This window comes from Vipera ursinii, assembly GCF_947247035.1.
Source record: "Vipera ursinii genome assembly, chromosome: 5".
NCBI classification, from domain to species: domain Eukaryota; kingdom Metazoa; phylum Chordata; class Lepidosauria; order Squamata; family Viperidae; genus Vipera; species Vipera ursinii.
In genome coordinates, this window is record NC_139518.1 from 63,202,181 (window position 1) to 63,216,648 (window position 14,468).

The 14,468-nt window shown below is 41.0% G+C and overlaps 1 protein-coding gene across 3 annotated transcripts in view; it reads left to right on the forward strand.

Annotated features, from left to right (window-relative positions):
• The window catches only part of DOCK1 (dedicator of cytokinesis 1), a 455,801-nt gene that overhangs the window by 320,083 nt on the left and 121,250 nt on the right, over positions 1-14,468 (forward strand). For all 3 annotated transcript variants that reach the window (XM_083364099.1, XM_083364098.1, XM_083364097.1), the window contains one exon: positions 9,604-9,752. In XM_083364099.1, coding sequence (XP_083220225.1) covers positions 9,604-9,752 — 149 coding nt within the window. The remainder of the gene's footprint in view (positions 1-9,603; positions 9,753-14,468) is intronic.

The following is a 14,468-nucleotide window of genomic DNA, read 5'->3' on the forward strand; positions in this document are numbered from 1 at the left end:
CCCTGTGCAAACCCATGAGTGCACCCTGCCCATGATGTTGTCTGTGGCTGTGTGGCTGGCAATGTCCTTGGCAAGAACTGGGCACTCGGGTAGTTCCTGCAGGGCTAGGATCTGTGTGGCTGGTGCTGGGTCTGGGTCGTGTGTGTCTAGGGGGAGCCTACTTAGACCGTCTGCGTGGCCCATCTTCCCTGGCTTGTGTACCAGCTTGCAATTGTATGCTGCAAGGAAGATGGACCACCGGAGCATCCTGGGGGACAGAATCTGGGGGTTTGCTTGTCTGTGGTGAACAGGCCCAGGAGTGGTTTGTGGTCCGTGAAGACAGTGAACTCCCTGCCATATAAGTAATCGTGGAATTTCTTGATTCCTGCCACGATTGCCAGGGCTTCTTTGTCTATTTGGGCGTAGTTTCTTTCTGCTCCAGACAGTGTCCTAGAATAGTATGCTATGGGGACTTGTGCCCCGTTGGGCTCAAGGTGGCTTAGGACAGCGCCCACACCATAAGGGGATGCATCGCAGGCGATACAAATGGGCTTGGACTCGATGAAATGGGTTACTGTGGACTTGTCCGACAGCAATGCCTTCAGGGCCTTGAAGCTCTGATCATGGGTGGCCGTCCAGGCCCATGTTGCCTGTTTTTCTAGCAGCCTGTGGAGCGGTTCAGCGATGGCTGCCTTGTGTGGGAGGAATGTATGGTAGAAATTCAGCAGACCCAGGAATGCCTGAAGCTCTGCTTTGTTCTTGGGTGTGGGTGCTAGTTTGATGGCCCTCACCTTGGATTCTGTGGGGTGGATTCCCCTGGCGTCTACTCTGAACCCCAAAAATTCTGTGGAAGGAACGCCTATGCTGCATTTTTCCTTTTTGAGTTTGAGGCCAGCTGTGTGCAGCCTTGCCAGCACTTCCCTAAGCCTCCCTGCCAGTTCCTCTGCTGATGCTCCTGCGATCAGGATGTCATCAAAATAGGGGCAGACTCCTGGAATGCCCTTGAGTGTCTTTTCCATAACCTCCTGGAAAATGCCGGGAGCAACGCTGACTTCAAACTGCAGCCTGTTCACCCGGAACGCCCCCCAATGGGTTACTATGGTTTGGATGTCAGCTGTTTCCCTAGTGACCGTGAGTTGCTGGTACGCCTGTGCAAGATCGAGCCTTGCAAAAATGGCGCCGCCTTGGAGGGAAGCGAGAACGTGGCTGACTGTGGGAACCGGGTAAGCGTGCGGGTTTAGGGCGCGGTTCACCAAGCACTTATAGTCGGCGCAGATCCTTATTTCCCCGTTGGATTTGAGGGGGGTCACGATGGGGGTTTCCCACTCCCCTCCATCTACAGGCTCTAAGATTCCCTGGGCCACCAACTTGTCTAGTTCGCGCTCGATTTTGTGTTTGAGCGCAAACGGGACTCGCCGCGGCTGGACCCTAACGGGGGAGACGTTCGAGTTAAGCTTGAACGATATGGGGGCCCCGGTGTACTTGCCTAATGACCCGTCGAAGACGTCGGCGAACTCCCGGCAAACGGCCTCAATGGAGTCCCCCTGGATCCGATGGATCCCGGATACTGAGATTCCCAGGGCCTCAAACCAGTCCAGCCTGACCAGGCTGGCTCTGCGACCCTCTACCACTACAACATCCAGGTGCCCTTCGCGACCCTTAAACCCCACTGAAATGGTGGCCTCCCCCTTCACCTTGACCGGCGAATTCTGAAAATCGGTCAGGGTTAATTTAGTAGGCCGTAATTTAATCCGTTGCTTGCTCTGGCTAATTATGTGGTTAAGGGTCTCGTCCGAAATAATCGAGACCGCTGATCCGAAGTCAAGCTCCATGCTGCAAGGGACACCTTGCAAACGGATTGTTAATCTAATTTTGGGTTTGAGCAGCCGGTGGCTACCCGTATGGTTAATGGCCAGCCGGCTCTCGACATAGCCAATTTTTGTTTTGGTGGGGGCCCCAGTACCTTCGAACGGCGGTTCCTCTGGCTGCAGCTCGTGGATCTCCTCTCGGGGGCGGTGGCTACGGCAGACAGCGGCTATGTGGCCTGTTTTCTTGCAGGCCTGGCACGTGGCGGACCGGAACTTGCAAAGACTGCGCATGTGGTTCCCACCACACCCTGCGCACCTCTGGGGAACGGCAGTGTTGCTGGGAGGCCTGGGCCTGTCTGGGCGTCTGGCTCGCTGGTCGGGGGTCGACTTCCGCTGGAGGTTGATGCTCAGGTCGTCCTCCTCTGTGGCCCCTTGCCAGTGGACGCTGGTTGCCTGGTTGCCAGGCCGGGTTCCCTGGCAGACTTGGACGGCCCCGCAGGCCGCTTCGTGGGCTAGGATGGCGTCCTCGGCTTCCTGGAGAGAGACCTCCTCTCTTTCGATCAGGCGCTCCTGCAACCGCCTGTCGCGTAGGCCGCAAATCAGCCGGTCCCGTAGTCGCTCCTCCAAATTTGTGAACCTGCAAGCGACGGCAGCTTCCCATAGGGCGGCGAGGAAGTCGGCGCCGGTCTCGTCGGGGCGCTGGTCCCTTTTCTCGAATTGTGACCGTGCGGCCACCTTGGAGCGCTGGGGCCTGAAATGTGCATTGAGCCTGGCCACGAGGTCTCGGTACGCGACGGTGTTGATGGCCTCCTGGGGGAACAGGTTTGCGGCGACTTCCAGCAGCGCTGGTCCCCCAAGGCAGAGCAGGGCGGCCACCTTTGCACCGTCCTCCGATATCTGATTGAACCGCATGTACAGTTCAATGTGAGCCAGGTAACGGGTCCAGGTTTCGGGGCGGCGGGTCTCGAATTCGCGGGGTTGTCCGGCTCTAGCCATGGCGGCAGTTGGTCGTGGATGTGGCGCTTGGCGTTGCCGGTTCGGCTGGCGGTCGTGGGGGGAAGAAGGAAAAATGTCTTTCCCTTCAGCTCGCGGAGCGTTTCCCCAGTGACTTCAGCTCTTGGTCGGCAGCAATCCCACCTTCATCGCCACTATTGTGTAGTGGGTCCGACGCAAGAGAGACGCCAGCCGGTGTGTGAGTTCAGCTCTTTATTGGAAGGGGAAGTGAACTGAGGAATGAGGGCTACCTGGCCTCCTTATATACCTGGCCAGGTAAGCTAACAGCCAATGGGGTTGGCCCTAGGTTTCCCGCCGAAACTGTCCAGGCCAACGCCCCCTGAGGGCTGTTGCTATGCAGATGCCTGCATACATAACACCTTAGTTCTAGGTTGCTTCTCTCCTTGACTAGTTTCCATCCTTTGCTTCTTGTCCTGCTTTCAGGTGCTTTGGAGAATAGCTTGACTCCCTCTTCTTTGTGGCAGCCCCTAAGATATTGGAACACTGCTATCATGTCACCCCTCACCCTTCTCTTCATTAAACTAGACATACCCAATTCCAGCAGCCATTCCCGATATGTTTTAGCCTCCAGTCCCCCAATCATCTTTGTTGCTCTTCTCTGTACCCTTTCTAGAGTCTCGACATCTTTTTTACATCGTGGTGACCAAAACTGGATGCAGTATTCCAGGTGTGGCCTTACCAAAGCATTGTAAAGTGGTATTAGTACTTCACTTGATCTTGATTCTATCCCTCTGTTAATGCAGCCTAGCACTGTGTTGGCTTTTTTGGCAGCTGCAGCACACTGCTGGCTCATAGTAAAGGTATTTCCAACATGCTTGGGAAATAAGGCTAAAAATGCTGACGATTCATTTAGTTTTATTTACATGAACATTTATAAGCCAGTCCTCTCACAATTTGTGAGTCTGGCTGTGATGTCACAAAACAGGCTTATCTACCATTTTTGCAACATTGGGACAGAATTGAGATAATATCACCTGGCTGGTGTGGGGCATGGATGTATGCAGCAACAGCATTCTGATAATACTTACTCTCATGTCAGTGAATGATCTCTTTCAGTGGCTTTATGTAAAGGCAAAACAGAATTAGGTAGAGGTACTGTGCCAGATGCATTAAAAATATTACTGCACAGATGTTGGGTTCTGAATTTTTTAAAATAATTAGCAGTACAGTAGAGTGAAAATGTCAACTGCCATAGAAAATTATTTCATTTTAATGTTTAGATTTAGGTAAGACATCTGGCACGTATGAACACATACAATGCCCATTGATGTGCAGAGGTAATTAATTGCAGGATTGCAATTTATGAATTTAAATTACAGTGTTTTTATTCATAAAGAAAGCCACAATGTAGTAATGATGATATAAATTGAATATCTCTGACTTCTGTCATAATAAGGGTAAATTATAAACTGATAAAATGGCATTTGTGCTCCTGCCTATTATTGCAGAGAGGAGGAACTACAAAAATGAGAATAAAACAACAATAAAACCAAAATAGTCACTTCCTCCAAATGAACGCTCCACTCTCAGGATTCCTAGAAAATTATTTCCCTCAGCATCCAGTAAAGTGGTGTTCCTTTCAACAGTCACAAATCCCTTAAAACCTAACTATGTTATCTGGCATGGGGGTCCCAAGGAACTTGGGAGATTTTGTGATAATTTCCCTACTGGGTTAGTATCATCCTCTCCTGTTTTGTATGTCTTTTAATAGGTATTTTTAGTGTGTTTGTTTTATATATTTATAATTTTTAATGAAGTGCTATATGCTGTCATACAATAACAAATTATGGACAAGACATTATGCAAACATGTATAATAGTATCTCTGATGCTGGCAAATTGGCATCACTACTATAAAAATGTTTACTGTTTCAACCATGAATGGATACTAATCAAGGAGAGAAGCAACCTAGAACTAAGGAGAAATTTTCTGACAGTTAGAACAATTAATCAGTGGAACTACCTGCCTCCAGAAGCTGTGGATGCTCCAACACTGGAGGTTTTTAAGAAGAGACTGGCCAGCCATTTGTCTGAAATGGTATAGGGTTTCCTGCCTGAGCAGGGGGTTGGACTAGATGACCTCCAAGGTCCCTTCCAACTTTATCATCAAGATAGATAGATAGATAGATAGATAGATAGATAGATAGATAGATAGATAGATAGATAGATAGATAGATAGATGATAGAGCTATAAAACCCTGGTTCCTGTAACTTTTAACTGGGAGAAACGGTATGCCATAAGGCAAAACATTAAGGTCCTTTAAATGGGCTAACTGACAGAATTAATCCAAAATCCAGGAGAGTTTTACTGCTGTGGAATTGAAATTTGGTAAATGTTATAAAACATTTATGATATAAACATTATCATAAAACAGTTTGTAACATAATTCAACATGTCATAAACATTTCCTATGCTTGTGCTGTACAGTTGAACATAAGCTATTTTCAACATGGGCAGATAACATTTTCTGAATGTATCCCAGTGAAGGCAATACATTAGAAGCTCTGTCAATACTGTTGAAGACATTGAGGAATCTGGTAAGGAAATATCTCTGAAAGAATGACCCAAAGGGTGATAGGTTGTCTAGTAAATAAATAAAACTACTAAGGGTCATTCCTGCTTAAGCCCATAGGCTTTCAAAAGCTATCTTTCATTTTGCACATCACAGTGGAAATAACCATATCCCAGTAGACATAAAAGTCTTTAGAGTCAAGGTCATTCAATGCCTCTTAGATGGAGGAAAAATTGGCTACTCTCATTACCCAAGTCCTATTACTGGTCTAACTTCTTTGTAGACTCTTATGTAATTATGTCTGCTAAAATCCTTGATTACGTTAACACTTCTCTGATAATACGTAGGTCTCTATGCTGTTGCTAAAAACAACTACATATCCACATTTTTTTAAAAAGGAGATCTTTGCCAATATATATATTTCAATTTACTATTTTATCTCCCTCTACTAATTACTAATTTAACCCTTACCCAGGAAGAACCTAGTTAAATTTGAAACATTAAGACTTTGATACTGACGTTCAGTTGGATTTTTTTTTACAAAATTCCTGTTTGGTATGCCATGGATCTATTTGGAAGACAATTCTATCATGCAAAATACTTAGCAAGCATCTTTAGCTCATCTCACGGGAGAGCCTTTACTTTTGCCCAGTATAATAAATTTTACGTTTCTGACCCAAATCTTTTCCCAAGTATCCATTGTTATCACCTCCTGAAAATTCTGGGCCCATTTTATCATACAATCTTTAACAAGTTCCATTTCTGAGTCAATTTCTATCAATGCATTATATATCCTTCTTATACGTGCTTGACCTTGATCTCTAATTTGTTTTACCAAATTTCCATCAGTTATCGAAATACCAACTTTCTGATCTTCTTTCCATCTTGCTTGTAACTGCCCATACTGAAACCAAGTTTGTACAATCTTTTCTTCTTTTAAAATATTATATGGCTTTAATTGCCATACACTCCTTTCTATCCTTAAAATTTCTTTATATGTAATCTCATCATGTTTAAATCCAACATTTATATTTTCTATTGCATGTTTAGGTATTGCCCAAATTGGTATTTTGTAATTTAACTTATGTCTATATTTTTTCCATACTCGCAACAGAGCATACCTTAATATATGTATCTTAAACACATTATCTGCCTTCTTATCATACAATAAATATGCATGCCAACCAAATAACAAATCATAACCCTCAAGATTTAATAGTCTCCCTTGTGTTAAATTAAACCAATCACTAATTGATGATAAAGCAGCAGCCTCATAATATAATTTAAGATTAGGCATTTTAAGACCATCTCTTTCACGTATATCTTGCATTATCTTAAATTTAACTCAAGGTTTTTTCCCTGCCCAAACAAATTTATTAATACCTTTCTGCCATTCCTCCAGATTTGAATCCTTTTTAAGTATAGGTATCATTTGAAACAAAAATAAAAATTTTGGCAAAACATTCATTTTTACTGCTGCAATTCTTCCCAATAAGGATAATTGTAATTTTTTCCAACCATCAAGCTCTTTTTGTATTTTTGACCATAACAATTCATAATTATTTTTATATAATTTCACATTTGAAGCTGAAAGATATACCCCCAAATATTTAATCTTTTTAACTATTTCAAATCCCGTTAACTCTTCTAAGACAACCTTTTGTTCTATAGTCATATTTTTAGACAATATTTTATTTTTTTGCATGTTTATCTTAAATCCAGTGACTTTCCCATATGACGTTATTATCTCCATCAACTCTACAACTGAGTAAATCGGTTGAGTTACTGTAATAACCAGGTCATTCACAAGGCTTCTGGTTTGCCCCTTGTACATCACATGGTGCATTGACCTGATAAATCATTTTTTGACTCATAATCATGCAAGATAGGAAAAAAAGATTACATGTTTTCTCTTAGGTGATACCTGAGTAAAAAACTTTATTTTTTTGTGTTTTGTCCTCTGACCTTAAATTAGATTTTTTTAAAAATTAATAACATAATTTAATTGTTTGTTAATTTCTTATTTTTCCTTGACTATATTGAACTTATTATTTTTGTCTTTTGCTACAAATAAATTTTAATTAAAAACAATAGATGCCAAGAAAATACAGTAAGCATCATATATGTATGTATACTGTTTGATTTCTCACATAGGATTCCAACTGTTCAATTCCACAAAATGAGGGATTATGGGCACATGTATCCCCAGTTGTTCATATATTGCAGAAACTTAACTGTCATCAGCAAGAGCTTTCTTATGATTGAAAAATTACTTTTCTATTTTTGGAATCATGATATATTTTAAGAAAATGCATACAAGTGGAATCTATGACCAAATGTTTGTAAGATTCTAATCATGCCATTCTCTTTCTCTTATCCCTTCTTTTCCCTCTACTCAAGATATCTTCTCTTACGAGCATAGAAAGCTTGAATAATTTTTGATTTGCCATTCAGAGTTTGAAGTAATGCTAAATGTTGACTATACTGTTTGCCTGAGCATGTAATATCCATGTTTATAATATACATTTCTTTCAGCACTTTTCCAAGAATAAATCAGTTTGTTTGGTTATAAGAAATATAAAACATATAAATATTCTTCTCAAAATAAATTAAAATCCTGAAAAGCATTAGACAAGATCTTCTTGGCAAACAATTTAAAACAGACAGCCTCTCCAAATAAAAGGATAAAGACAACCAGAAACACAGTATTGATCTATAAAACTTGATTAGATTCCGATTAGCACTTGGCTAAGAATAGGAAAACTTTATTTAAATAATTGTTTTATTTGGGAGCCGCCTAGAGTTGTCAGAAGATACGAATGTTTTAAATAAATAAATGAATATATTTTCAAAGTCACTGTATCCTAAGGAGAGGACTGATGCATAACAGAATTCTGCAATTTAAGGAACTATAAAAGACGTATGAGGGTCACAATACTGATAGATAGCTTTAGGATCTATCCTCTTCCACCATTGATAAAAAAAATCTCATTTCTGAAACGTTTTGCCCAATAACAGATCAATTTGCACAGGCAGTTTCTTATTAATGAACAAGTTACTTATGTATATGTTAGCAAGATAGAGCAGGTAGAATGCATTTGAAAATATATGTGTAATTGTGGAGCTTACTTGTGGGCAAAAACATCTAGTGAGCAAAAAAGGTGCAAGAGTTGGGATTTTGTAAAGAGACCATGGGCTAAATTTACATTTCCAAAGGAATCTGGGAGGTAAATCAGATATGGATTGTATCTATAGCTAAATCTAAACATCTCCTTCCTGGTTAGAATTTTTTTTCCCTACAGCCTGAACATAATTGGTTCTTGCCATAATGTTTGAAGTGCAAAATATGGTTAGACTGGTGAACTGATCATGTAAATAACCTTCAGGAAGAAGGGAAATATTTTTAATTTGATTATACACAATTCTAATCTTTTTCAATTACCCATTCTGTTTTACTATTCATTGTATACCAGTTTTGTACGTTATATTAGCAATAGCACTTATATACCAGTTCACAGTGCTTTACAGCCCTCTCTAAGCGGTTTACAGAGTCAGCATATTGCCCCCAACAATTTGGGTCCTCATTTTACTGACCTCGGAAGGATGGAAGGATTCGAACTGCCAAACTGCTAGCAGTCAGCAGTCACTTAGTTCTTACCTCCAATAGCAACCCTGTTGTACCTACCCCAGCATCTATACGGAATTACTGGAAAGATCAGGTCTGAAATAATGCATACAATTATTTGTTTTTTAATGATAGATCATGTATGAAAGAAGAACAAAAACTATTCTTTTATTTTGTTCTGTGTTCGAAAATGTATTTTTTATTTTTTTTTATTTTTATTTTTATTACATTTATATCCCGCCCTTCTCTGAAGACTCAGGGTGGCTTACAAGCTTAGCAGTATCTTCTAGGGCAGGGGTGTCAAACTGCCAGCCCGTGGGCCGGACACTTCACCGGGAAACCACGCCTACCCCATTGCCGGCAATGTAGAAAAAGCACCGATACATTGCACGACGTCATGTGACGTTGCAAGTTTGACATGTCTGTTCTAGGGAAAAACATTCAATAGTATTTTAACTTTTTTAGCTATAAAAAATGGCCTGATCTCATGCTCTATAATACAGTAACTTGTTGAGATTCATCCTTTTGTGTGGAAATCCTGTTCATAATCACAGGCTGTAATTTTCATACATAATAAATACAGTCTATACATAGAGTAGAATTGGCATATTTACTATGGTTGAAAGTATTTTTTTTCTTACATTCAGTTTTTTTTCTCCGAACAGGTCAGCATAAAATCAAGTTCATTCCTGAGATGGTGGGGCCCATGCTAGAAATGACTTTGATTCCGGAAACTGAGCTTAGAAAAGCTACAATTCCCATATTCTTTGATATGATGCAGTGTGAGTTTCATTCTACCAGATGTTTTCAGATGGTAAGAATTGTTTTCTTCACAAACCTGTGTTTGCTTTAATCAAGGTGAATGTGAAAAACATGTTTAATATTGCTTGTTTAAAATAGACCTGCACAACTTGTAAATCCACAGTTGGGTCTAGCAAACTCAATTTTGCTATGGAATTTTACTCCAGGGTTGTTGTTGTTTTTTTCGGGGGGAGGGGGGAAGAGATAATATCACTGCCTCCCTACCCATGAATATCATGAGAATTAAGAGGGGTCTATCATTTCTGGGCAGGTCTGCTTTGACTGAGGGCTTTCAGATTCAGTTTTGGGCTTCTGTTTTTCCAACTAGGAAAACAGCATTTGGAACACACGAAGTCATGGCTTATAGACAGTGGTGGGATTCAGCTGTTTCACACCAGTTCGGTAAAACCGATAGCCAGGGCTTTTTTTCTCATAGAACGCTCAGAACGGAGTTCCGGCACCTTTTTTGGATGGAACCTTGTAGGGTAGGCAAGGCGGGTTGTATGACATGTGTGAGTTCCGGCACCTTTTTCTTTTACAAAAAAAGCACTGCCGATAGCTAATTTTTTGTTGACTTCAGTGAACCATCTGATGCCCTAGCCCTTTTTCGCAAGGCCCAGAATGGACCACTGGAAGTGCATGGATGCCACTTCTGGAATCTGCTATGAGCTGGAGAGGTGTCCCAGGCCCAGAATGGCCCACTGGAAGTGCGTGGAAGCCACTTCCGGAAGTCAGAAGCAGCCTTGAGATGGCCGTTTCTGAAAGGGACAGAGTTTTTAAAAGGTTAAGTGAGCTCTCTGGAGACCCTGAGAACTCATTAGGGAGATTTGTTTGATTGGATTCAACCTTCATGCTGGAGATTTTTCTATATTTGGTGTATCTCTACCATATTTTTGCTAGCATGCCAATGCAAACACTTGGATATTATTAATTTCCCACCGTTGGTTTGCTTTGGATAATCTTCCACTCTTATGTTGACATAATCTTAGGCAGAAGTGGAGCCTTTAAGCAATGTTGGGTTTCCTATAAGCGCGAATCCTGTATTATGGCCAATTTAGCTCATTTGCAAACTATCATGACTTTCCTACTTTAATATTTTCATTCAATGGATATAAATCTCTCCAGTCATGTAAGTGGGGAGATATATCATCTGAAATATTTATGTGCTGAACGTTTTGGACAAAAATATGAATGAGCTATCATATAGACCTAATAGAAAGTTCCGTTCTTGGTTTCATTTTGAGAATATAAAAACCCTTAATTGTATAGAATAGCAATAGCACTTAAACTTATATACCACTTCACAGTGCTTTATAGCCCTCTCTACGTGGTTTACAGAGTCAGCATATTGCCCACAACAATCTGGGTCCTATTTTACTAACCTCGGAAGGATGGAAGGCTGAGCCAACCTTGAGCTGGTCAGGATTGAACTCCTACCAGTGGACAGAGTTAGTTTGAAATGAAAACGCATAGTACCCTGAATTGTCTTAGTCTAATAAAGTCACTAAAAAGGCTCCTTCTCTGAAAAACAGCTTTAACAGAGTTGGGATGGTTGGAGATAATGTTTAATCTATTCTTGAAAGAAACGGGTTCTATTCATGCTGGCCAGAAAACTGTATGTTATGATGTATCAGTGCAGGATGCTGGATAAATGTTTCTTCTCTAAAACAGTAGCTTTCCCCCTTTCAGATTCATCATATCTTCAGTATCTTCTGTCAGGTTAAAATGATGTAATCTCATGAATGAATTCTAAATATATAATGTATGAAATGACTGCCTCTTATTGTTTTTACTTTGGTTTATAATTTTAGCAATACTGTCCATTTTGTGTTTGTATATTTTTCATCTTTGAACTCTCTAATAGTAAAGATTTTGAAAGAACAGCTGTGACATGGCCTAAGCAGGTTTGTTTTTCTTTGGGATAATGTCATTTGAACAAATCATGGCCATGTGGTGATTGGAACCGATGTCATACTTCGGAAGGCTGTGAACATAAAAATATGCTAGATAGATTTATAAATAATATTAGGCTTCCTTTTCTTAAATATTTCTATTCTGTAAATAAAACATTAAGCATATTTATATTTATATTAGAGCTGTATTATTTTAAAAATAATTTACAAGATATTTGACTTCTTTAATTCATGATTTTATGTTTAGTTTCTGTTAGGTTTTGCACATCTAAAATTTGCCTAGATTAAATAATTAACAATGATGTTCTATATATAGACTGCATTAACTGTGAATTTCAATTGAATTAATGTTAAAAGGTTGTATGCTTGTTGTTCCAATGAAAAATGGCTCTTCTGTATTTGCATGGCTCACTTTGTGAAATTAATATAGATTGAATACTCTTGTTCAAAATTATTTCAGTTTTACAATATAGACCAAACTATAACTTCAAGTATAGTACAGATCAAAATTTAAAGACCTAAATGCAAGATTTTACAGAAGAAACACATTTATTTCTTTTCAATTATTTATTTACTAAATTTGTTTGCACCCATCTTACCACAAAGTGACTGGGTGGCTTACAGTGTTAAAAAGAATAAAGCAATGTTGTTGTTGTTAGCTGCGAAGTCGTGTCCGACCCATCGCGACCCTATGGACAACATTCCTCCAGGCCTTCCTGTCTTCTACCATCTTCTGGAGTCCATTTAAGCTCACACCTACTGCTTCAGTGACTCCATCCAGCCACCTCATTCTCTGTCGTCCCCTTCTTCTATTGCCCTCGATCTTTCCCAGCATTAGGCTCTTCTCCAGTGAGTCCTTCCTTCTCATTAGGTGGCCAAAGTATTTGAGTTTTAGCTTCAGGATCTGGCCTTCTAAAGAGCAGTCAGGATTGATCTCCTCTAGGACTGACCGGTTTGATCGTCTTGCAGTCCAAGGGACTCGCAGGAGTCTTCTCCAGCACCATAGTTCAAAGGCCTCAATAAAGCAATACAACAATACAAAAACATGTATACAACAAGAGTAAAACACTATAAAAATACAAATTATCAGCTATAACTAAAAGATGGGAAGGGAGGGGGGAGGATGAGTGGGGGGAGTAAAGAGAAATGAGATCTGTTTTTAATCTATCAAGCACCTCCAATTTCTGATGCTCCCTCATTGGAACCACAGGCCGACTGGCAGAGTCAGGTCTTCAAGCTTTTGCGGAAGGTCAGGAGGATGGGAGCCAACCTCACTTTATGGGGCAAGATGTTCCAAAGGGCAGGAGCAAGAGTAGAGAATGCTCTTCTCCTGGACCCCGCCAGCTGGGATTTCCTAGCCAAAAGGGCGCACAGCAAGCCTTCTCTGCCAGCATGGGTGGGGCAGGTCAATCCCATTGGGATGAGGTGGATCCTCAAGTAACTTGGACCCATGCTGTGAAGCTTTAAAGGTAACAACCAAGACCTTGAATTGTATCCAGAAGCACACCAGCAGCCAGTGCAGTTCACGAAACAGCATTGTAACATGGGCTACTCTAACCTGCGCAGCCACAGTCTGCACGAGCTGTAGCTTCCAAATACTCTTCAAGGGTAGCCCCATGTGGAGTGTGTTGCAACATACAAAAGTGAGATGATTAGGGCTTGAATAATTGAGTGCAGTGACTCCTGATCTAGGAAGGGCTACAACTGGCACACAATCTGAAGTTGCGCAAAGGCTCTCCTAGTTGTGACTACTACCTGCTCTTTGAGTAGGAGTCGCAAGTCCAGTAGAATCCCCAGGTTGCCGATCGAATCTATGTAGTGCCACCCTATTCAGAACTAAAGATGTCAGAGGGCCAGATCTTGGGGCTCCACATATCCAAACCATTTGGTCTTGCCAGGGTTCAACCAAAGCCTGTTGTATCCCATCCCAGGCCCCCACAGCCTCCTGGCATGGCAAGTGCACATCAACAGCATCACCTATCTCTATGTAGCAAAAGGTCAGGGCAGGCAAGTTATAGTGTTGAGATTTGAGGTCTGAGTAGAATAGGATTTAGCCTCAAAAGAAACTAAAATACTGAAAAGTTCAAGCAAAGATAAACATTTTTAGCTTTTCCTAATGAGGAACTGTCACTGAGTTAAACAGGGGCAGTTTATAGCCTTAGAAGAATTTTACCGCATACAACTAAGCTATTGTTGGTGTATACTGTGTGTGTTAGTTGCTTCATACTGTATGAGGCAATCCTTACTTAACAATCACAACTGGGATTGACAACTCCCATCACTAAGTGACAAAGTTATTAAGTGAGACATCACATGATTACAGTTTGTGATTTTACTGCTGGCTTCTCCATTTATTCTGCTTGTCAGAAGCTGGCTGTGAAGTGCACCAATGGCAATCACAGGATGCAGTCATAAGCATAAATCCCCACGAGTTGCAAGGTACCCCAATGCTCATCGTGTAACCGCAGGGACACTGAGACTGTCATAAGTGCAATGATTGTTTGTCAAGTTTATTTTTAAGTGCTGTCATAACTTTCAACAGCTGCTAAATAGGGCAGTTGATGAGGGAGAACTACCTGGAGTTTATATGAAAAGAAAGTGTTGCTAAAGAACATCACTCAGTAAATGGATTTTGCAAATTTGTCTATTAATGTTATCTAACGTATAGTATATACTTGAAATTAAAACATAGAAATAAGATACATCTTACTTCTAAATGCCCATAAAATAAGAAAGAAACATCACAAATAACTGTAAAAGAAACAAATGGATAATACATATGATTGCTAATGCAAAACTACTGAGGCAAATAAAAC